The sequence below is a fragment of the Euleptes europaea genome, chromosome 19 (genome assembly GCF_029931775.1).
Source record: "Euleptes europaea isolate rEulEur1 chromosome 19, rEulEur1.hap1, whole genome shotgun sequence".
Taxonomy (NCBI): Eukaryota; Metazoa; Chordata; class Lepidosauria; order Squamata; family Sphaerodactylidae; genus Euleptes; species Euleptes europaea.
Window position 1 is genome coordinate 18,840,479 of NC_079330.1, and position 23,781 is coordinate 18,864,259.

A 23,781-nucleotide genomic window follows, 5' to 3' on the forward strand; every position below is an offset into this window, starting at 1 on the left:
CCAAAGCAGCTCTTCTGGCTTTTCATGCCCACCTGAAAAGGCTACCAGAGGAGGCCTGGCACATTTCCCATGGGCAGGAGTGCCGTGGTTGCAATCCTGTTTTTACCAGTGGTGAGCACTGTCGGAAGGCAGCATCCCCAGTGACCTTCCTCTGCACAGAGACCCTGGTATTCCTTGGTGGTCTCCCATCCAAACACTAACCAGGGCTGACCCTGCTTAGCTTCTGAGATCTGACGAGATCAGGCTAGCCTGGCCCATCCAGGTCAGGGCGATTGCCATCTAGCCTCTGCTTAAAGACCTCCAGGGAAGGAGAGCTCACCACCTCCCGAGGAAGCCTGTTCCACTGAGGAACCGCTCTGTTAGAAAATTCTTCCTAACGTCTAGACAGAAACTCTTTTGATTTAATTTCAACCCCTTTCCCTCCAGTGCCGTGGAACACAGGCAGTGGGTATTCATGGCTATTAGTTAGAATGGAAACTAGTCATGCTGCATACCTATTCTCTCTAGTATCAGAGGAGCATGCCTATTATTTTGGCCACTGTGTGAACAGACTGCTGGATTTGATGGGCCTTGGTCTGATCCAGCAGGGCCTTTCTTATGTTCTTATGTTCTTACCCTCACAACAACCCTGTGAGGTAGGTTAGGCTGACACTCTAACCACCAGTCCGCAAAACTGTCTTTTTTTTTTATTTCCCCCTCTCAAACGAAAGCGGAGAGGTTCTCCCGATGCTTCGACATGCCTTTTCAATAACCTTCTTTCCCCCCCGCAGTTTCGGAGTCATTCCCAGCACTCCTTTGGCCATCCACACTCCGCTGATGCCAAACCAGAGCATCGACGTCTCCCTTCCCCTCAACACTTTGGGACCGGTCATGAAGATGGAGCCCCTGAACAACCTCCAGGTCTGAACGGTGTGATCGAGGGGTGGAAGAGGCTTGGGTCTTCAGAGGTTTGGGCGTGGGGACGGGGGCAAGATTCCTGGCTTTGCCAAAGGTTCGCTGGGGGATAAGAAAGAAACGCTGCTCAGTCTTTGAAACTTTTTTTTGGGAGGGAGGAAGTCCCAACAAGAGATGGGTTGACTCTATAAAGGAAGCCACTGCCCTCAATTTGCAAGACCTGAGCAAGGCTGTTAAGGATAGGACACTTTGGAGGACATTGATTCATAGGGTTGCCATGAGTCGGAAGCGACTTGACTGCACGTAACACGCACACAATGTTTCTTTGTCTACCAACTTTCTTAATTTCAGAGGGTGGCCCTGTTGGACTGCAGTAGGACAACTAGATTCGAGCCCAGTAGAAACCGACGAGATTTGGAGGGGTGGGGGAGTATGAACTGTTGAGGGTCGAAGCTCCCTTTGTCAGGTAAAACCTGAAAGTTTTGTCTGTCTCTAAGGTGCTCCGGGGCTTGAATCCAGCTTCCTTAAGAAAGTCAAAAAAGGAAAGGATGCTTGCCAGTGAGCCTCATGAGCAGCATCTTTCAGGTTGCCAGGCTCCATCGGAACCTTCCATATTTGCAATGAAAAAGGTAGTTGGCACTTGATGGCGTAAAGAGATCCTGAACTAGAATGTTGTGAAAGTTTTGGCTGTTATCAAAGATGCTCCCTTCGGTGAGCCTGGTTCCTAAGATTTTTTTTATATATATTTAAAAGATTTTTATGTCAGCTTTTCAGCAAAAAACACACACAAAAAAACACACCCCAATATTATCAAGCAGCTTGGAAAATAATTGAAAAAGAAAATTAGAACCAGCCAGCTTGAAAATATCATAAAGCCGAATGCTTGATGCCAGAAATGTGATGAAAAAGTAAAAGAAAGAAATATTCCAGTTGCCAAAAGCAACTTGAAAAAGGACAGGTTTTTCTAACGGCTGTTGAAAGGTTTCCACAGAGGGCGGAGTTAAATGAAGGGCGGTGTCCCAGGAACCCGGGGTCACCGTAGAAAAGGCCCTGCTTTGCCTTCGAAGTTTCGTGCAACCGAGTCTGTGCTCCTTCTGCAAAACAGCGGGACAGAAAAACCCCAAGCTCTGGCGGTGTGAGATTTTGTTCTCTTTGCTCCTTGAGATGAAAGCTGGCAGGGGACAGCTGGCTGCTAAAAATTTAATGAAGGTGCTGGAGAGAAAGAAAACACCAACCTTCCATTTTCGTGCAGGGTTGTTATGTCCTAAGTTCAGCATACAAGCAAAAACAAGAGGAACCCCCCCCCCTCTGAACAGATAGCCCTTCTGTGCAGACTGTGTTGCCCAAGAATCTGCCAGGGCAGCTTGTGGCCCCACACTGGGCAGGGACTGGCTGCCCCATGCCGTTGTGATGAAACCTGGCGGGTTTGCAGCCAAGGGGCCTGTGCTGCCCTTCAGCGGGGAGAGGTGCCCTCGCCGTGCTTGAATAATCAGCCACATTACAGGGGAGAGGGACATCCCATCTCGTGCCGTCTCTGCTCGTATCATCTGCCGTTTGGGGCCATCGGGCATCCCGTTTGCAGCAGCGGGCAGGCACATGTTCCCGCACAGAGCATGAAAGCCTACCCTTCCCTCATTTGTAGCAGGTGTTCAGAGAAGAAGAGTTGGTTTTTATATGCCGACTTTCTCTACCACTTAAGGGAGACTCAAACCGGCATACAATCACCTTCCCCTCCCCACAACAGACACCCTGCGAGGTAGGTGGGGCTGAGAGAGCTCTAAGAGAGCTGTGACTAGTCCAAGGCCATCCAGCTGGCTTCGTGTGTAGGAGTGGGGAAACCAACCCGGTTCACCAGATTCGCCTCCGCCGCTCGTGTGGTGGAGTGGGGAATCGAACCCTGTTCTCCAGATCAGAGTCCACCGCTCCAAACCACCGCTCTTAACCACTATGCCACGCTGGCTCTCAACTCTACTGCAACTGAGCTGAGCTCAACCACCATGACTGGTATCGGTCGGTGGAGCAATATTGCATGGATCAAAGTTTGACCTAGAGAAACTGTAAGGGACGTCAGAGTTGGTCCTTCTTTTCCTGCGACCCAATTGGGGAGCTAACTTGAGGTGACCAGGGGGATCCAAGTATAGAGGGTGAGACCCTGCGTCGTGCAGTTCCATGGTGCGGCGGTGGCTTCTCTGGTTTTGTCGTTTGCAGAGTTGGGGTGGTGGTTTGGGCAGGGTTTGGGCCGGTTTCCTCCCTTCTGCTCCTGACTCCCGATATGCCACCCGCACTGTTCTTCCCGTCCACTGACCCAAAGAAGTAGGATTTTGAGGAGGGGGGAAGGGGATAGGTTACAGCGAGAGCACGGAGTCGGGGAAGTTGCCTTCTTCTAGCGCAACTCTGCTTGCGTCGCCTAGGATCCAAGCCACAATAAATGGGGCGCAGTCGCCGAGTGGGCCTGTGTTTATGGCTGCAAAGATATGCCAGCTAGCCAGCATATCTTTGCGACCATAAGGGCTGGAGCACCATGACTTAAATAACAACCAAAGCTGAGGTTTTCATGCACCTGGACACTGCACCCTTTCCTACAGGCTTTCTATTGGTCTGCTTCACAATTGCAGCGTTACCCAAGCTACAAAGGCCAAATGCTATATCCTGTAAAAATAAAAATCCCTCACACATATCCTAATTGCACGGCAAAATAATGCATATAGTGTTGCTGCCAGTGCATTCAACTGAGTCTAGCACTTATTCCCTAGTTCCGGTCAGAGAATCTGGTACTTCAAGAGAACAGCTCTCAAGCCAAGGCTGTTTTTATGCAATTCCGACCAAAGCTGCCGCACAGAGAAGACGACGACGACAAGTTGGCTTTATATGCCAACTTTCTCTAGCACTTAAGGAAGAGTCAAACTGGCTTACAATCACCTTCCCTTCCCCTCTCCACAACAGACGCCCTGTGAGGTAGGTGGGGCTTAGAGAGCTCTAAGAGAGCTGTGACTAGCCCAAGGTCATCCAGCTCTCCATGGCCGCGCTTTCGAGGATCTCGCCCGCTTGCGGCCAGGGCAGGGCCCCCTAGAACTGCGCGTGCTGTTTTCTGGCAAAATGGTTGCTCTGAAAGAGCGTTTCAGACCTAGCTTTTCTTGCTGGCACCATTGAGGAATTTGGTTGGCTGCAGGGCATTTCTGTGTTCCCCTCGTCCTGTTTCCCACGGCAGATGCTCCTGGGTTTCTCGGCAAACCTGGAAGAGTTTTCCAAAGGGAGGAAGTTAGGAAGCCGCTGAGCTAAACGATCATCGGACCCAAACGGCCGAGCAGGAGAAACAGCTCATTCCCCGCCTGGCTTGCCACATCCGGAAAAATGGCTGAACAAACACTAGGAAGAGCATTGCATCCAAGGCATTCCTGAGGCTCCACTCCAAGAAGTCAGCTTGACAGTTGACGTGATCGCATCAAGAAACGGTTTGCTTGATTGCGTTACCAAAACAGACAGCGACGTGTGGATCCAAATATATATATTTTTTTTTAACCTACCAAGTGTGCTTTACCAGCCGGGCACGGTCCTTCTGACTCAGCATGTGCCTGTTGCATTGATTTTCATCACTGCCAAGCACTTCAGGAACATTTTCTTCGTGTGACTTACTCAGCCTCTTCCAGGCCACCTGGTGCTGCGGAGCACCAGCTTAGGCCGAGTGGTGCAGCTGCAAGATCGCTTCCCCCTTAAGCAGAAAACACCAAGGGCGAGTTGCCTCTGCTGTTGGGAGCCAGCAGATGTTGCTATTTTGCAAGCATACACATGAAGAGCTGCCTGATACTGAATCAGACCCTTGGTACATCAAAGTCAGTATTGTCTACTCAGACCGGCAGCGGCTCACCAGTGTCTCAAGCAGAGGTCTTCCACATCACCTACCTGCCTAGTCCCTTTAACTGGAGATGCCGGGAATTGAACCTGAGACCTTCTGTATGTCAAGCAGATGCTCTTCCACTGAGCCACAGCTCCTCCCCAAATGAAGCTGCCTTCTACTGAATCAGACCTTTGGTCCATCAAAGTCAGTATTGTCTACTCAGACCAACAGCGGCTTTCCAGGGTCTCAGACAGGGGTCTTTCACATCACCTACCTACCTAGTCCCTTTAACTCAGGGGTGGGGAACCTTTTTTCCACCAAGGGCCATTTAGATATTTATAACATCCAACCGGTGGCACACTCACCCACCCACCTAGTTGCACAGGATGGTCTGTTGCACCAACTGGGCATAGCTGTCCAGCTGCACACCAGAGTTGCTCCTTCTCTGCATGGTTGGGGCTGGATTCTACACCCGGCTCCTGCTACCTCCGCTTGCAGGGATGAAATGAGGACACACTGGCTAAGAACTACCCCCCCCCCCACGCGTGCATTCTGGCCCTTCCCCCTTTAACCCCTCCATTGTCACCACTTCCACCCTCAGCCCTCTTGTAGTACGGAGGGAATACATTTCTCCATGGCCCGGGTGGGAAAGGGTTAACACAGTTTCTTGGGCGGTTCTAGCAGCTCCATAGCTAACGACTCTTCTGCAAGGGAAAAAAAGATTCCTTTTCTCGGCAAAACAAACTCACATCCACCTTGAATAGAGGCTATTCCTGTCTGTGGGAGGGGGCAGATCACCAGTCTTAGATCCTTTTGAGCTAGAGATCTGCCAGGACCCACAAAGGGCCAGACCAAATGATTCCGTGGGCCTTAAACGGCCCCTGGGCCTGATGTTCCCCACCCCTGCTTTAACTGGAGATTCCAGGGATTGAACCTGGGACCTTCTGTATGCCAAGCAGATGCTCTACCACTGAGCCACAGACGCTCACCAAATGAATCAGACCTTTATACTTATACTGAATCAGACCTTTGGTCCATCAATGTCAGTATTGTCTACTCAGACTGGCAGCGGCAGAGGTCTTTCCCATCACTTACCTGCCTAGTCCATTTAACTGGAGATGCCGGGGATTGAACCTGGGACCTTCTGCATGCCAAGCAGATGCTTTGCCACTGAGCCACGGCCCCTCCCCTAAGCGTAGTACTTGGTACTGCAAGTGGAAATGGAGCTGTCTTGGAATCTTTTATCTGTAGGGGGAAACAGATCTCAGAAACTTGTCCTCCAAGGCCCTAACTGTTGGGAGGGGCCATGGCTCAGTGGCAGATCTGTCCCATCCTGGATCTGCCAGGCTGCCTGAGCATTGCCCCGTGTCTTGGCAGAGGCTCAGAGATAGCAGCCAAACCCCCGGGCCATGCTTTTTTGCAGAGCGTTCCAAGGGCAGTGCTGGCAGCAGCCGCAAGGAAACAAATCGATTCTAACTGCTTGCAAATCAGCCCCGACTACATTTGGGGATGAACTGGAGGGCAGCCATTTGGTTTCTTTCCCTTTTTCTTCTGCCCTGTGGGAATGCCGCTTTCCACCACCGGCGCTCTTGCTGTGAGCCCTTGCGATCAATAGCAGGGGATGCCAGGGAACAGGAAGCCACTGATTGCTGATTTAGACGCTCCGTTCCCCAGAGAGCTGTAGCGCTTTAGGCTGGGGAAGGAACATCAAGGCTCTCAGTTGTGCTTTGCGGAGTTTGTTTTTCGCCAAGTCGGGACTGGTAGTCTGATCAGAATCTCCGGTCATGCTGGCTCTCTGGGCTTCACGTGTGCGGGTGTGCATTCGGCTAAAGCTTTTTGGATTGTTTGGGGGGTTTTTTTAGCGGTAAAGAAATGGCAGAGATAAAAGGGAGCCAAAAAAGCAGATCCCGAATAATGCCCCTTTGGCCCCGCGGCAATACCCTTCCCCCTTACTTACCTGCTGGCTGAGTCCTCACCACCGCTTGCCGCCTCCAAAGTCCGCGTGGAAAAATCCAAAAAAGCCAAATATACGGGATTTGGCTTTTTCAAATAATCGAAAGTCCACATGGACTTCAGGGGGAGGGCAGGTGGTGCAGAACTGAATACTGGGCTCCATGGAGCCCAGCATTCAGCTCTGTGCTGCGTATTTTTCAGGTTTGGGTTTACGAAACCCAAAAATTTCAAGTATTCGAAAAAGACAAGTCCCTTATATTCGGCGTTTACAGCTTTTTTGAACATTTCAGGGTTTATCAAACCCGAACCCGAAAAATGCCTCCCAAAAATTCGCACAGCCCTAGTGCGGACTCTGAGGCGTGCAGAACCATGTGTTTAGCATGCCAAGTCTCACATTAACTTATGCCAGGGATGGGGATCGTCAGGCCCGGGGGCCGTTTAAGGCCCTCAAAATCATTTGGTCTGGCCCTTTGTGGGTCCTGGCCGATCTCTAGCTCAGAAGGATCTAAGACTGGTGATCCGCCCCCTCCCACAGACAGGAATAGCCTCTGTTCAAGGCAGATATAAGTTTGTTTTGCTGAGAAAAGCTATGGAGCTGCTAGGACCATCCAAGAAACTGTGTTAACCCTTTCCCACCCGGACCATGGAGAAACGTATTCCCTCTATACTACAAGAGGGCTGGGGGCGGAAGTGGCGACAATGGAGGAGTAAAAAGGGGAAGGGCCAGAATGTGCGGGGGGGAGGGAGTTCTTAGCCAATGTGTCCTCATTTCATCCTTCATTCCTGCAAACGGAGGTAGCAGGAGCCGGGTGTAGAATCCGGCCCCGACCATGCAGAGCAGGAGCAACTCTGGGGTGTGGCTGGATGGCTACGCCTAGCTGGTGCAACAGACCATCCTGTGCCACCACGTGGGTGAGTGTGCCACCGGTTGGATGCCTGCCTGCTTGCCCGTGCGGGGGGGGGGGGAATCATCTGGGGCAGCTGCCTGCTTGGGACTTGGTCGGCTAATTTTTAAGTTGATAATGTATGGCCCGCGAAGGATGTTATAAATATCTAAATGGCCCTTGGTGGGAAAAAGGTTCCCCACCCCTGACTTACACTGATTCCGTCAATGAGAGGAGATTTGAATGCAAAGTCTGTTGGGTCCAAATTACCCACCTGAACATTCTGTGGAGATTTGTAGATAAGTGTTACAATGAATGTCAGAAATGTATAGAATGTGGATACTCTCGCAGAGCAAATTTTGCAAATATCAATAGACTTAATTTCAGAGGGCAGCCGTATTCTGCAACAGAACACTTCGATTCGAGTCCAGTAACACCTTGAGAGACCAACAAGATTTTCAGGGTATGAGCTTTCAAGAGTCAGAGGTATCTAATGAAGGGAGCTTTGACAACGACATGAGGATCAGAAGAGCCCTGCTGGATCAGATCAGTGGACCATCGAGTCCAGCACCCTGTCTCACACAGTGATCAACCAGTTACTCTGGAGAACTGAGACATAGAGGCAGAGGCCTTCCCTTGATGTTGCCTCCCGGCACTGGGATTCAGAAGTTTACTGCCTGTAAATGTGGAAGTTCCCTTTAGTCACCATAACTAGTAGCCGCCAATAGACAGATTTACCTTGGCAAGGTGTGCGGCACTTCCTTCTGCCATGCTGGTAGGGAGATTCAAAAAGATCCCATATGCAGAAAGATTATGTTTATGCTCGATGGGGGAGGTGGAAACTATGGAGATGTCCATATTACAAGGAGGCCAGATTAAAATATCTCCAGCCAGTGTTAGTTGGGCTTCTTGATTAATCTGATGCGGCCAAACAGGAATATCTGTTGTCTGATAGAAACCACTGGGTATCCAGACAAGTAGCCAAATTCTGTCTAGGGATATGCAAGACACGGGGAAACAATATTAAAGCTGATGCAGAGTTTTAAACCCATTTGACTAGCTCAAATGTTCATGGAGCTATTTTTGTTGTTGTTGTGTTGAACTATTGTTGTTTTAATGATGCTTTAACTTTGTAATACTGGTCAAGGACTGCGATAAATTATAATGAATGACAGATTCATGGAGGACAGGTCTAATTCTCTTTCAAAGTTATGACCCGTTTTGGAATTTCCAAAAACTGCGCTATCCTAGAATTAAGTTGTCCATCAGGAATTGTGTGTGGGAGGGGGATTTTGTATATAAACGCACAAAGTCAGCTTGTACCACGTCAGCCCGTTGGTTCCACCTAGATCAGTGTCATCTCCTCCGACCAGGGTCTCATTCTGGGAGAGGCCTTTCTCAGCACCTGCTACCTGAGATCCAAAAGTGTTGAACCTGAGGCCTTCAACATGCAACCCCTCTGCTCCTCCGCTAGGCCGCACCCCTCAATTCGTAACGTTGCCATTTGCCGGCTCAGACCACCAGTTTGTCTAGCCCAGCCGTGTCTCCTTTCGTGGCAGCATTTCCAACCCTGAGGGAGGAAACCCCAGGGCTTCAAGTTCACACTATGGCTAATCGCGACTTTATGAACGCACTATCGTTTTATCCCGCTCGTCGACCAAACGTTTGCTCCCCAAGCTAGTACGTGTATCGGAATATCATTTCAGCAAGGCCTCAGTCCCAGCACAATGGGGAGGTGTCTGGCTATCTGCTGCTTTCCCCGCGAATGGAGAAATAGCCAAGAAATGTGAAGGGTTTTCGTCAAGTGCACTCCCTTTCAGCTAAGCTCTACTTTTAGCGGTCTTATGGCAAGCTGCTTTCCTCTTTCTAAGCTACTTCAGGATCCTTGATAGAAAAGCAGGGTTAAACCTGGATAAATAACCATTTCTCTTGTCTCTTCCCCCCCCCCTCTCATTCAGGTGGCCGTGAAGAACAACATCGACGTCTTCTATTTCAGCTGCCTTATCCCTCTCAATGTGCTTTTCGTAGAGGACGGCAAAATGGGTCAGTGGTACTTTTTAGTAGCCTCTCCAGGTTCTGCCCTTGGGAGATCAGCTGTTGCCAAAAGGGGGTGATATCTCATGTGGGTGCCGCTGGATCCAGAAAAGTCAGGCGCAGAATGGGATCCCGGGGAAGGGAGCAGCAGGGGAGAGGGAGGAGTACCCTTCGGGGGAACAGTTGAGATCAGAAAGAAGATGAGTTGGTTTTTATACCCTGGTTTTCTCTACCGAAAGGGGTCTCAACCTGACTTACAATCACCTTCCCTTCCCCTACCAACAACAGGCACCTTGTGAGTTCGGTGGGGCTGAGAGAGTTCTGAGAGAACTGTGATTGCCCAGGGTCACCCAGCTGGCTTCATGTGGAGGAGTGGGGAATCAAACCCAGTTCTCCAGATTAGAGTCCACTCATGTAGAGAAGCGGGGAACCAAACCCTGCTCTCCAGATTAGAGTCCGCCGCTCATGTGGAGGAGTGGGGAATCAAACCCAGTTCTCCAGATTAGAGTCCGCCACTCTTAACCACTACGCCACGCTTGTGCCACTGCTGCGGGCTGCCTTGCCCAGCAATCTGGGGGCGTGACAAATTTGGCAACAGTAAAAGGTTTCTGAACCTTTTCAGGTTTATGCTCGAGCATAAACTGAACCTTTTATCAGTAAATGTTTGATTACTACACCTATTTTACCGTATATACCTGTATACCCCGGGGTCACGTAAAAAATTTCTCAGGCGAAAAGGGGTCGCGAGAGGAAAAAGTTTAAGAAGCCCTGCTGTAAAGCACAGGCAAGATGCTGCTGCAGTTGTCCTGTTTGGGGGCTTTCTAGAGGCACCTGGTTGGCCACTGTGTGTACAGAATGCTGGACTTGATGGGCCTTGGTCTGATCCAGCATGGCCTTTCTTATGTTTATCAGAGAAGGATGTGATCTATCAGCTCTGTAACATCCTTCCGTTGGACATCAGGTTTCAGGATCTCTGCAGCTTGGTTGAGTGCAGTCAGATGGTCCATTGATCAGGGTCAAAAGTTCCCCTCGGTAGAGAGGGCACGGTAACGCAAGCCCCTCCCAGCAACTGCCTGCGCCTCCGTAGCGAGGCCCTTCTGTCTCAAATGGCTGGCGCTCACTCTTGTGTTTCCATCTTTCTTCTCTGGTAGAACGCCAGGTCTTCCTTGCCACATGGAAAGATATTCCAAATGAAAATGAGCTCCAGTTTCAAATTAAAGAGTGCCACCTGAACGCTGGTGAGTAGCAGAGCTACCATTTGAAAGAGATTCTACTCCTTAGGGCTGCACTCTGTTCTTATCTTAGTGATGCATCTGTGTCTCAAGGTATGATTTGTAAACCCAACTTATGGCTGGAAAGAAGCTCCCGTTTTAGCTGGGGCTCTCCTCTTACCCATTAGTGCTGAAGGGGAGGGATTCACTGTTCTCCTGTTTCGTCCGTGTTAAGCCTTGCTGGCATTAGCTAGACTGTTTCTAACATCGAAGAGCTCCCCTTGCTCCCTATAGTTGATTAAGAAAATATCCGTGCAACGCACTCGAGAGGGCTTAAGGGGTGTTCCGTCAACTTGTAACAAAGTGATATAATTAGGGGTTGATAGTTTTGCTGCAGGGCAGAGCGGTGGAAAAGCAGGAGGAATCAAAATGTGGCCATTTCAATCGTGGGACTGGCTCATATGGGAAGGAGGTTCCGTTTCTCTCTTCCTTAGAAAGGGAAGATTGGGGTTGGAGATGACTCATGAGATACCACAGGAATGTAGCATACCAAGAGAGGGGAGTATTCCAAGAGTTTTAGGGCAGCAGCCAGCAACAGGGGAAGTCTATATGGTCGGGGGTCCCCAGTGCAGGGACAGGAGCAATTTCCCTTGTTGCCCCCTGGCTAAGACCTCCCCTGTACAAGGCGGTGGCTGTGAAGACAAAATAGAAACAAGAAGAATGGTATGAAGTACAGTGGATTAGACAGTGTGCCACTGTGGCTCAAGGGCAGAGCACCCGCTTTGCATTCAGAAGGTTCCACGTTCAGTCTCCAACAGCTCCAATAGGTGATGCGAAAAGAGCTCCTCCTGAGACCTTGGAGAGCTGCTGCCAGTCAGAGTAGAGAATACTGTCCTTGGCAGCCAGTGGTCTGGCTTGGTAGAAGGCAGCTGCACGCGTTCATTTGTATGTGTAGACGCAAGGCAGTAAGGGTATCCAGTATCAGTCCCTGTGATTGGCCACCAGTGTGGAGCTTCTGGATTGGCCAGTCCCATAATTGACTGGTCAACAGAACGCTTCCTGCTCCCGCTCCTATCCACCACCTCTAGCTTCTCTTAGATTCAGTACCGGTCCCTGCTAGATCTGCACAAGCAGGCGCTGAATTCTGGTGGGTGGGTATCCAAAAGTGTGTGTGTGTGTGTGTGTGTGTCCCCGCTCTTCCAGCAAACACTTTCAAAATCCTACCCAGCCCTGCGTTCCCATTCTGAGCTCTCACAGCGACAGGGCTTTAAATAGCGCCTTCCCCACCCTGTTTACTCCTCGAAGGAATTCTTTTGACATCTGCAGAAGCAACCCTGGCTGCGAGGAACACAAAGGCATTGCCTCGGCATTGTTGGCTAATTGTTAGGTTTGTGGCTTTCTGACACATTTCGAGTCCTCCTCGGAGGGTGACCTTGTAATTGCCGAAGAGGGTGGGTAGGCGGCGGCGAATGAGGGGAGCAGCCTGAGAGAGGGGAAACGGGCGGCCTGCTCCGAGCCCTGCTGTTTATCGGCTGGGGCCCCTGGATTGGAACCAAAGGCTTCTGAGCCGGATCCGGGAACAGGTGTCAGTCGAGCTGGAAATCTTTTATCCGCCGCCCCCGGGGCCTGCCATGATACCACCCTCCCGCTCTGGAAACCGCAGGCCCCCTTTGTGCGGGCCGATTAAACTTGGCCTTTCGGAACATGGAACAATGTCGAGGGAAGTGGGCGGGCAGGGAGCCGCCGGCGGGGAGCGGGGCGGAACGGCGCCGAGACAAAGGAGGAACGAGATGTCCCATTCCGTCGAAATCCGATTCTGCCCTCGGAAGAAACCGGGCGAGTAGATTTTACATACGTGACTCGACAAGGCTCCGTTCTGCCCTTGGCAGTTTGCGGGGGAAACTCTGCACAAAGGCACCCTTGGGCAAGGCGGAGGCCACCTTGCAAATTGTGGGCCTTATTCCTGTGGCCGATTGCTCAGAATGAAGGTCTGCCCGAGTCCAGTGAGGTTTCACCCAAGTAATTATGCACAGTCTTAGCAACTTTAGCATCTTGGCACATGCATGTATCTATGCATGTGCGTATCTGATTGATCTTTCTGTCCCGGTCCATCACGGTCTGTGACCTTCAGTCCTGTAATTCCGCCACCCTTAGCTGTCTCTCTGTCTTTCAACTCCACCTCTTCTCCCTTGCAACCCCTTATCATCATCATCATTAATTTTATATCCATCCACAATCCCCGGCCGAAGACGGGCTCAGGGCAGCTAACCAATCCGTAAATATGATAAAATAATCACATCAAAATGATAAAACTATACAAATTCTGTAAACATCAACAGATAACTAACAGATAAAAGTAAAGTAAAGGTCCCCTATGCAAGCACCAGGTCATTCCTGACCCATGGGGTGACGTCACATCCCGACATTTACTAGGCAGACTTTGTTTACGGGGTGGTTTGGCAGTGCCTTCCCCAGTCATCTTCCCAGCTGGCTTCGTGTGTAGGAGCAGGGAAACAAATCCAGTTCACCAGATTAGCCTCCGCCGCTCATGTGGAGGAGTGTGGAGTCAAACCCGGCTCTCCAGATGAGAATCCACTGCTCCAAGGGAGGCCAGTTTAGATGGAAGAACCGTAGCTGCCCTCAGCCGTAGGCCTGGTGGAACAGCTCCATTTTACAGACCCTGCGGAATTGTTTCAGATCCCGCAGGACCTTGATCTCACTGGGAAGAGAGTTCCACCAGGCCGGGGCCAGGGCCGAAAAAGGCCTGGCCCTGGTCGAGGACAGAGGGACATTCTTTAGGCCGGGGACCATCAGGAGCCATGACTGGAACCATGCGCATTATGAAGTTTCTCTCACCTCCTTGGCGCCTCTCAGATCTCACCTTTGCCTTGAAGCCTGGTGTGACCCTTGAAGCACCCTTCCCTATCCCTAGTAAGCCTAATGAATCTGCAGCAAGCATGGTGCTTGTTTCTTCTCCTGCTGATGCCTACTGCTTTTTTTCACTTACGTTCTGCTTTTCCCCCTGATCGGGACCCGAAGCGGCTTGTCGCATCATTCTCCCCTCCTCCACTTTATTCTCACAACGACAACCTGGCTGGGCCACCAGATTTTGTCAGGCCCAGGGTCACTCGACGAGCTTCCAAGGCAGAGCGGCGATTCGAACCTGATTGTCTCGGGTCCTAGTATGACACCCTCGCCGTTACACCATGGCAGCTCTCCTGTCCCACCGTTGCCTCCCTTATATCACATTTTAGCGTAAGCTCCTCAGGGGGCTTTCTCACACTCCTGTTTTCTTGTACTCAATAAAGTTCTCTCCACCGTGACCCCAAGATAGAAACGTGGTTTTCCTCTCAAGCCTGCAAACGTTAACGGCTGATTCGGATTAGTCCCTGCCAGCTCGATGTGAAGCCTGTTTTTACATTCACAGGGGCTAGAACCTTACTTTAAAAAAAACCCTAACCCTTTTTTTGCACCCGGTATCGGATTCCGCCCCAGGGCCCCACGGACTCACGGCAGAGCCCCGGCTTAAGTTCTCTGACCCCGTCTCCGTGCTGCCATGTTCCGTGGGGAACACAGCGTTTTGGTCTGCCAAACGTTATCTGCAGCCATCTTTCAAGCTAAACGAGAAGGGAAATCCTCACTATTTTCCCTCTCTCTCTCACACACACAAAGGATTTTTTGTAGGAGGAAGAGGAAGTTTCTTTGAGAGCCGAGCCGTCACTGGGGAGGCTTCGGCATGTGACGGATCTGCCACTCTTCTTCTGCCTGTGTACAGCTTGGAAAGTGGGTCACATCTGATAAACAAGGCTTTCGTGGCTCTTTATCAGTTCAGGCTGGCTTCCCTTCCCTTCCGCAGCAATTACCGATGTTGCTTCGGCTGCCCTCTTTTCCTTCCCTTCCTTCCAGAGCTTCAGACCTGAGCTCAAGCCAGCAGGGAGCTGGAGGCGGGGTGTGTCTGTGTGTGTATATGTGTGTAAAGTGCTGGCAAGTCACAGCCGACTCAGGGCGACCCCGTAGAGTTTTCAAGGCAAGAGATGTTCGGAGGTGGTTTGCCGTTACCTGCCTCCATGTCATGACCCTGGGATTCCTTGGAGGTCTCCCATCCAAGTGCAAACCAGGGCTGACCCTGCTTAGCGTCTGAGATCTGACAAGATGAGGCTAGCCTGGGCCATCCCGGTCAGGGCACAGTGATGGTAGCATCGCACAGTAGACCAGGAAGGTCGCCTGGAAATTACAATTGGTACAAAAGGAAGTAGCCTTTCCTCTAGCTGGCAATGATGAATAGGCAGTGTAGGTCTAGCACTGAAAGATCTTCATCAGCTGCGTATGCATTATCAAGCTCTGTGCAAAGTACTGGTTCTGATCTTAAAGGCCTTGTTTAGGACTAGTGTTCTTAAAGGACTACCTGTTCCCGTACAAACCAGCCTTAATGTTGAGTTTTCCATGTGGACCACTGCCCTTGGAAGTGAGATGGGTGGCCGTTGAAGTGCGGGGCCTTTTCAGTTGCGGCCCCCTCAGCCACCAAACACACTTCCCTATGTGTTTATGCAGCTGTTTTGTGTTGCTGTGCACTGCCATTTTAGGATTTGGGCTCTGAGTAGTTAAGCTTTGTCGTTTTGGTTTAGCTCATTATAGTTTTGACCCTGGTTGTTCCAGTTTTGTTCCATGTTCTGTGTTTTTTCTTCGCAATCCTCTGGTCTATCGGAGAACACAGTATACGACTATTTTAAATAGACGTTCTTGCAGATAAAAGCTGACGAGAGCTTACTCAAGGTCTTTTCGTTCTGGTATCTTGAAGGTGTGAGTAGGGAATGATGAAATCCGCTCTCACACGGGTCCCCTTGCTTGCGCGCTCGCAGCACTGAGTCCCTTTTGGAAGTCGTCAGGCTCCAACCCAACCCCCGGCTTGCCTGAGTGCAGCTCCGCAAGAGCCACCCATTTAGCTGCAAGCTAAAAATACTTCTCCCCAGCTGGTCCGCCCAGAGCGCAACAGAGACAGCTATTTAAATATCAGCGCGGCGCTCGAGAACAGGCGTTTGCCAGATGAGGCAGGTTCATCTAGGGCGCAGTTTAGGATTCTGGGAAACTTTTGAAGAGACCCTAAAGCAATTGTCAGGAGCCAGAGGACAGTTTCTCTCACCTCCGGCGGCCCTCGGTTGCCTTACTTTGCATACCACCAGAGCAGCATGCCAGCGGAGGAAACCGGTGGGCTTTGTGGCTCTGTAGCACCACCCTTGGAGCAGGTCAGGAGGCGTACTGCAGCTTTCGGCCCAGGAGGGATCAGGTGACTCCAGAAAGTAATAGGGTCCCCAGTGGCCTTGCATAACGGCTGTCTCAGATCTAGCTCCTCTGTGCGGGCAATTTTTCTCTTCCTTGAAGAAGGGCTGCTCACAGACTGCCCATTCCCCTGTGTGGACCTCGACTAAGCCGCCGGCCCCAACAGCGGCCTCGGCTCAGCGGCCCCAAAGTTAAAAAAGCCCAGCGCAATGCCAGCAGCCTCCAGAAACCTCAGCAAGACAGCCTGGGCAAATTCAAGGCATACTGTGGCTCAGTGGTAGAGCCTCTGCTTGGCATGCAGAAGGTCCCAGGTTCAATCCCCGGCATCTCTAGTTAAAGGGACTAGGCAAGTAGGTGATGTGAAAGACCTCTACCTGAGACCTTGGAGAGCCGCTGCCAGTCTGAGTAGACAATACTGACTTTGACGGACCGAGGGTGTGATTCAGTAGAAGGCAGCATCATGTGTTCAACACATTTATTTATTTGGGGAGGGGCCATGGCTCAATGGTAGAGCATCTGCTTGGCATTCAGAAGGTCCCAGGTTCAATCTCTGGCATCTCCAGTTAAAGGCACTAGGCAGGTAGGTGATGTGAAAGACCTCTGCCTTAGACCCTGGAGAGCCGCTCCTGGTCTGAGTAGGCAATACTGACTTTGATGGACCAAGGGTCTGATTCAGTCGAAGGCAGCTTCATGTGTTCACTTCTGCTTTCATATATGAACACATGAAGCTGCCTTCTACTGAATCAGACCCTCGGTCCATCAAAGTCAGTATTGTCTGCTCAGACTGGCAGCAGCTCTCCAGGTCTCAGGTAGAGGTCTTTCACATCACCTACCTGCCTAGTCCCTTTAACTGGAGATGCCGGGGACTGAACCTGGGTCCTTCTGCATGCTTTTGTTATCATGAGGTTTTATTTAGCATAATTCTCTCGATGCCGAGCTGTTTGGGATCGCTCTTGGCGGATGTGTTGAGAGGCCTTTCCCCCCCCCCCATTTGCTATGGTGAGCAGAAGTCGTTTTCAGGCTACCAAGGAAGGGGGATCTTTGTAAAAGTTGGCTTTGGGGGGGGTCCTTTTAGGCCACAAACAAGTACTTGTGGGGCAGGAGAGTTGGCAAGGCTTGTGGAAAGCCACAGCCAGCTGAGGCAAAAGACTGTGGTGCCCACATAAGCAGGAAGCTCAGACAGGCAACCTCTTTTCCAGTCTTCAGAGGTTCTTCCCAGTAGCTGTTACCCAAGATCTTTTAGCTATCATTATGGATCTGCTCTATTACAATCCCCGGCTGTCTTGCACCGAGTCATACCTTTGGTCTGGCTGACCTACTGGTGAGAGCCAGCATGGTGTAGTGGTTAAGAGCACTGGACTCTAATCTGGAGAACCGGGTTCAATTCCCCGCTCCTCCACATGAAGCCTGCTGGGTGACCCTGGGCCAGTCACAGTCCTCTCAGAACTCTCTCAGCCCACGCGGAGGCAGGCAGTGGCAAACCACGACTAAACCACTCTTGCCTTGTAAATCCCAAGGGGTCGCCATAAGTCAGCATCCTTTCCACCATCAACCTACTGTTGTCTCCTCTGACCGGGGCCCCAGGCAGGGAAAAGGAAAGGATGCTCCTCGAAACATAACACGGACTAGGGGAAAGCGCCAGAAATGAAGCTGTCGGCTAAGCTGCGGAGAGGAAATCCCCCGTGAAATCAAAGCTTTCTTTAAAAAGCCAAGAGCAGTACATTTTGCAGCCTTTGCTTGGGTCTTCCAGGGGATATATCAGCTCCTCTGAAGCAGTCAGCGAGGTAGTGCCAACTCACAAGCTACCTGTAGGAGATCTCTGGAGATGCTAGTGACTGAACCTGGGTAACTCCAGTGCTTAAAGTAGGCGTTCTGAATGCCTCCATGAAGCAAACGCCTAGAGCCGTCTAGCCGCGTTTTGTCTGCTGTGAGAGTCCTGCTGTCTGAGATCCTTTAACTAGAGACAGCAGGCATTGAACTTGGGATCTTCCCCGGTGGAAAGAAGAAGAAGAGTTGGTTTTTATATGCCGACTTTCTCTACCGCTTAAATGAGACTCAAACCAGCTTACAGTCACCTTCCCTTCCCCTCCCCACAACAGACACCCCGTGAGGTAGGGTGGGGCCGAGAGAGTGTGACTTGCCCAAGGTCACCCAGCTGGCTTCATGTGGAGGAGCGGGGAAACCAATCCAGTTCACCAGATCAGCCTCCGCCGCTCATGTGGAGGAGTGGGGAACCGAACCCGGTTCTCCAGATCAGACTCCACCGCTCCAAACCACCGCTCTTAACCACTACACCACGCTGGCACTGTGCCACTGATGACTGCTCCCCACCCCATTCCATGCTAAAATGGCACAGTCTCAGAACCCACAAATCCTTAGCCAGACCGAGAAACGGTGGCTGTGAAGGAGTCTTTGCATCCCTCCCGAGCTGCATGGCCGTACGGGGCCCAGTTCTGGGGCGCCTCGGGCTTCCCCTCTCCGCCGAATGTCCCGCGCCTGGCAGCCGCAACTCAGAGGCCGCGTCTGTTTTTTAAGGAGAGACACCCCCCCTCGTCACGTGGCCGGGCCTTGTGTGCGGGGCACTGCCTGGCAGCGTTGCCTAGCAACCCTGCCCGTTCCACCGAGGAGCCGACACCGGGCCTTGTCACGCGCTCACTGTGAATGGAAGCGACGAAAGCCCCCCCCCCACCAAAGCATGCGCTTGGCTGCTAGACGCAGGGCTTTTTACTACTAGCCGTGCGAAGCACCGGTCAAGGCCTGCCGTTGACGCACGCTCCGCTTCCTGGAGGGCTCAGCGTTGATGTGGGACCGAAGCGCGTTTCTCGACTGGCCCCGAGCTGATCCAGCTGTAAACGGATGAAAAAATGGGAGTTATATTTTCTTTTTTAAAATTAATCCCCCCCCCCAACATATTATAAAACATTCAACAACATACAACAAAAAAGCATACAAACCACACCACGTCACAATTCTGCCTGTCGATACATCTCTAGGACAAGTTACTGTTTGTGAATGACTGGAATGGGCTTATAATCCTTCTAACCTGAAACTGATATAAAACTATTAACTGCTTGCACGACATAATATTGCTTGGTTAAAACTACTTTGACCTGCTATATATTTATCCATGTATTTTTTCTTACTAAAACGTTATACTTTCATATCAATGAAGAGTTAATAGAATTAAACTCAATTTGCTGATATCAAAAGTTATCTTATATGGAATTTAAAAGGCAGGTGTTTTGTTTTTGTTTTTAAATAAAAGTTAAAGCTGATGAAATGCTTTCATATATCATAACCTTATTTAGTTGTCCCGTTAGTATGTAATTATTCTGTATAACACTAAATGGGAGTTATATTTTGATTAAATGAAGTAGAAATTATAACTTAGTAAAGAAGGGTGGAGGTTTACTAATATGTAAAAGAACAGTAATATAAAGGCGGTGGACTTATCCTGTGTAAGAAATTGTTAAGTTTAGCATAGCAGATCAAGAATAAAAGCAATGCGTAGAATGGGTAATATGAATCGCATTAAGTATTGTATTGATAGTCTGAGAGCACTGGAAATATTGAGATAGGTTTTTAATTGATTATTATTTAAACAAATATCCAGCATGATATGACGATTAACTCAAAACGAACTCCCTGGAAGACTGACTATACTGTATGCAAGTGAATGATTTTGTATGTAATGTGTGTGTCAGGATCAGGCATCTGTCCCTAGCATCCCATAAGCAAACTCATCCAGGCAGGTAGCTCTGAAGCAGTAATACTTTATTAGGAGCAAAAAGACAGATTAAAGGACTGACTGCCTACAGACAGGTGAGGCTAGTAATGGTGAACACAGGCAGGTTACATGCTTAAGACACTATGGACTGAAAAAGTAAACATTGCTAGGCAACCCCGAAATAAGCGGTTCCCAGGAAGACAGACTAAACATTATCACAGCTGCAGAAAACAGGATGAGCGAAACTGTACACAGACGTTCATAGGCATGAGAACCAAGGACTTGACGTGTGGCCAGAACCTGGCCTGACTCATGTCAAGAGCCTTTGCTCCAGCTAAAAGGCAAAGGCCTGACAGTGTGTGTTTTTTTCCTTTGAAAATTCTTAATAAAAAAATATATATTTTTAAAAAGCTGTGTGTGTAGGGGGGCTTCTAGCTTTTTTCAAGGACTTCCTTTCAGGGGGCGGTTTTAGACGCTGGGCCGTTGAGAGCACGAGTACCCCCCCCCCATAAAGCGAACAACAACCGAGCTCTTTTGGAACCTCTCTCAACGCTTTGCTGTCTGTCCTGTCCTCCCCTATCTATGCTATATCAATCATATATAACTCACCTAGTATGGCCACAATGTATTTTTCAAACTCTTATATTCAACATAGACAGAACTTATACATACAAACTAACACCCTTACACTTACATATAACCTACAATATTACATGTATAAATGTACACTTACATATAACCTACAATATTACATGTATAAATTATTGGCTGCATAGCCTAATATCACATCATCACAATTCTTATACAAATCTTATACAGATATCCGCTAATGGCATTATGCCGACAGCTTGCTCAACTCAGCCCAGAAATATGCAAAGCCAGTCCAAGAAAAAAAGTCCATTCATGACAAGTCCAGAAGGAACATTCAATTTCAACACCTTTATTGGCATACCCGGAAAGAACATTCATGATAAGACGGACATTCTCCTCCAGAGGCACCCGAGCCATTTCGTATATATAACTTCTTCAGTTGTTTTCTATTCTTGTCCTTTCTTGGATTATAGTTTCCAGCTGTGTATTTCTATGCAAGGTCTCAGTAGTGTAGCATGCTGCTTGCATTATTTCACGTTCCTCCCTGGATATCTGTTGCAACATAGGTGTGTTAGTTTGTATGTATACGTTTTGTCTATGTTGAATATAAGAGTTTGAATAATACATTGTGGCCATACTAAAGGTAAAGGTCCCCTGTGCAAGCACCGGGTCATTCCTGACCCGTGGGGTGACGTCACATCCCGACATCTCCTAGGCAGACTTTGTTTATGGGGTGGTTTGCCAGTGCCTTCCCCAGTCATCTTCCCTTGACCCCCAGCAAGCTGGGTACTCATTTTACTGACCTTGGAAGGATGGAAGGCTGAGTCGACCTTGAGCCGGCTACCTGAAACCGACTTCCGTCAGGATCGAACTCAGGTTGTGAACAGAGCTTTGGACTTCATTACTGCAGCTTACCACTCTGTGCCACGGGGCTCTTCTACATTGAATAATACATTGTGGCCATACTAGGTGAGTTATATATGATATGGCCTGTCCTCCCGCCTGACATGAGGCCAGTCAACGTAGGGCCCCGTATACTTCCAGTGTGGGATGGAGGCCAGAGTGTCCTGGGTTCAGATGCACCTTCTGCCCTGAAGCCCGTTAAGAGACTTTGAGTTAGTCTCCCACTTTCCACCAGACCCCAGCCTGACGGGGTTGTGTTGTGGGTAACGCAGAGGAGGGAAGACCGAGGCATACCAGCATCCGAGTTAAAATTTTGTGGGGCGAGGAAGGCTAGATGTCCTTGGGGGGGTCCCTCCCAACTCTATGATTCTGTGAAGTAACCCGCTTTAATTTATATTGACGCATATTTGAATATATTGTTGTTCATCACCCTGAGCCTAACTTCATTGTGAAAGGGCAGGATATAAATAAATAAAATAAAGTAAGTTTGAATAGGTGTGATTGATGTGGGAGACCAGGTAGGGGACCGTTCTCCTGTCAATTTAGAGACGCGGTCTGTCCGGGTTTTCTGTATGCAAACCCCTTGATAGGCATCGTTGATGTTGTCGAATCTTATTCCAGAAAACCTGAGGGCAGATTGCACTGCACGTGCCAGATCTCACGATGCCCCAAGTTAGCCGCCTCGCCTTACAGCCGAGCTTTGAGCTGCGCACTTAGCCTTCCTTCCTTGCCTATTTGACCTCACGTGTTCTCCTTTCATCCTTCCTTCCTTCCTTCCAGACACCGTGTCCAGCAAACTCCAGAACAACAATGTTTACACCATTGCCAAGAGGAACGTGGAGGGCCAGGATATGCTCTACCAGTCCCTGAAGCTCACCAACGGCATCTGGATCCTGGCCGAGCTGCGCATTCAGCCGGGGAATCCCAACTATACGGTAAGGCCTCGCCAGCTAGCAGGATTGCCGTGGAGAGGGGCTGTGGCTCAGTGGCAAGAGTATCTGCTTCGAACGCAGAAGGTCCAGGTTCGGTCCCTGCCATCTCCCGTTAAAAGGATCGGGCAGTAGAAGCCCTCTAGGTCCAAGACCCTGGGGAGCCACAGCCAGACAGAGTAAACAATACAGACCTCGGTAGACCCAAGGGTCTGACACAGTAGGAAACAGCTTCATGTGTTTTTTGTGCAAGGGGAAGAGAGGACTTTGTTTGCCCTGCGCGCTCTCGGGTCTCAGATAGGGTTGCCAACCTCCAGGTGGCTGCTGGAGATCTCCCGCTATTACAACCGATCTCCAGGTGACAGAGATTAGTTCACTTGGAGAAAATGGCCGCTTTGGAAGGTGGGCGCTATGGCCTCATACCCCATTGAAGTCCCTCCCTTCCCAAAACCCTGCCCTCCTCAGGCTCCACCCCCCACCCCCCAAATCTCCAGGTATCTCCCAACCCAGAGCTGGCAACCCTGGTTGCAGTCTTCCTTCCTTCTTCTGCTTTGCCAGTTGTGATCTTTGGAAGAAGGCCCAGGTAGTATCAACATTACCGGTTCTGACAAAACTAACCCTCACAGGTCCAAAAAAAAAAAGTTCCTACGTCTCATGAGGAAGTAACATTTTTGAATTGCAGGAACCCTCGGACTCAGTACGAGGCAGCTTCACGTGTTCCCGGGTCCTTTCTTCATTCCCTCTCCCTTCTCTCCACAGCTCTCGCTGAAATGCCGGGCTCCCGAAGTGTCTCAGTATGTCTACCAGGTCTACGACGGCATTTTGAAAAACTAACACACTGGAACCTACCGCCAGCCTCGCCGTGGCGGGGATCTAGGGCGGGGCCGAGACCCGGTCCCCGCTGCTGCCCCCCTCGAGCACGCCCAGAACTCTCTCAGTGTGGAAAAAAGCAGCTCTGTGTCGTGTCTATGCCCCCAGCCCTGGCGAGCTGGAGGCGAAACCAAGGTAGCGAGTAGTGTCCACGTGCCGGTAACTGTAGAGAATGACCCGTTTGATACTTTTAGCATCCGTGAGAAGTTTGTAACCACTTTGCGTCACGCGTCGCCGTGCCTGTACCACGTCTGTCTTGTCTGGTCCGTTCCCGTGGGCTTGCTCCATCTCGTGCCAACGCCGTGCATTTTCTAAAAACCACTTCAGTCCCCTAGTTGCTATTTTGTAAACGCGCACCCTCGTTTCGACTCACACCCGCGGTCTCCGTCGAGGCAAAGGCACCCGAGAACCATTCACTGCACTTTACTGTTTTTTTGTATTTGTGTATTTCCAATGGATTTGTTTTTAAAATTAACCTGCAGCCGAAAAGATACCGGCCCCCCCCTCTAAAACAGACCTGCCATTATCAGTTATATAGAAGAAAGCGCTGGGTACCGATTGTCCCTGAGACCTTGAGGGTTCCACAGCTGGTTACTGGTTTGTAACCCTTTGATCCATGGTATGCTGTTCTCCCCCTTCCCCCCAACACACCTCCCCTCCAACCCCAGCACTG

At 50.2% G+C, this 23,781-nt stretch overlaps 1 protein-coding gene across 1 annotated transcript in view; it reads left to right on the forward strand.

The window, feature by feature from the left end:
• Positions 1 to 23,088, forward strand: part of AP2B1 (adaptor related protein complex 2 subunit beta 1) — an 80,255-nt gene extending 57,167 nt beyond the window's left edge. Inside the window, exons 17-21 of the mRNA XM_056864842.1 lie at positions 771 to 900; positions 9,525 to 9,609; positions 10,752 to 10,838; positions 22,090 to 22,244; positions 22,998 to 23,088. Of these exons, the coding sequence (XP_056720820.1) occupies positions 771 to 900; positions 9,525 to 9,609; positions 10,752 to 10,838; positions 22,090 to 22,244; positions 22,998 to 23,072 (532 nt within the window). The 3' untranslated portion in view covers positions 23,073 to 23,088. The remainder of the gene's footprint in view (positions 1 to 770; positions 901 to 9,524; positions 9,610 to 10,751; positions 10,839 to 22,089; positions 22,245 to 22,997) is intronic.
• The last annotated feature ends 693 nt before the right edge of the window (positions 23,089 to 23,781 follow it).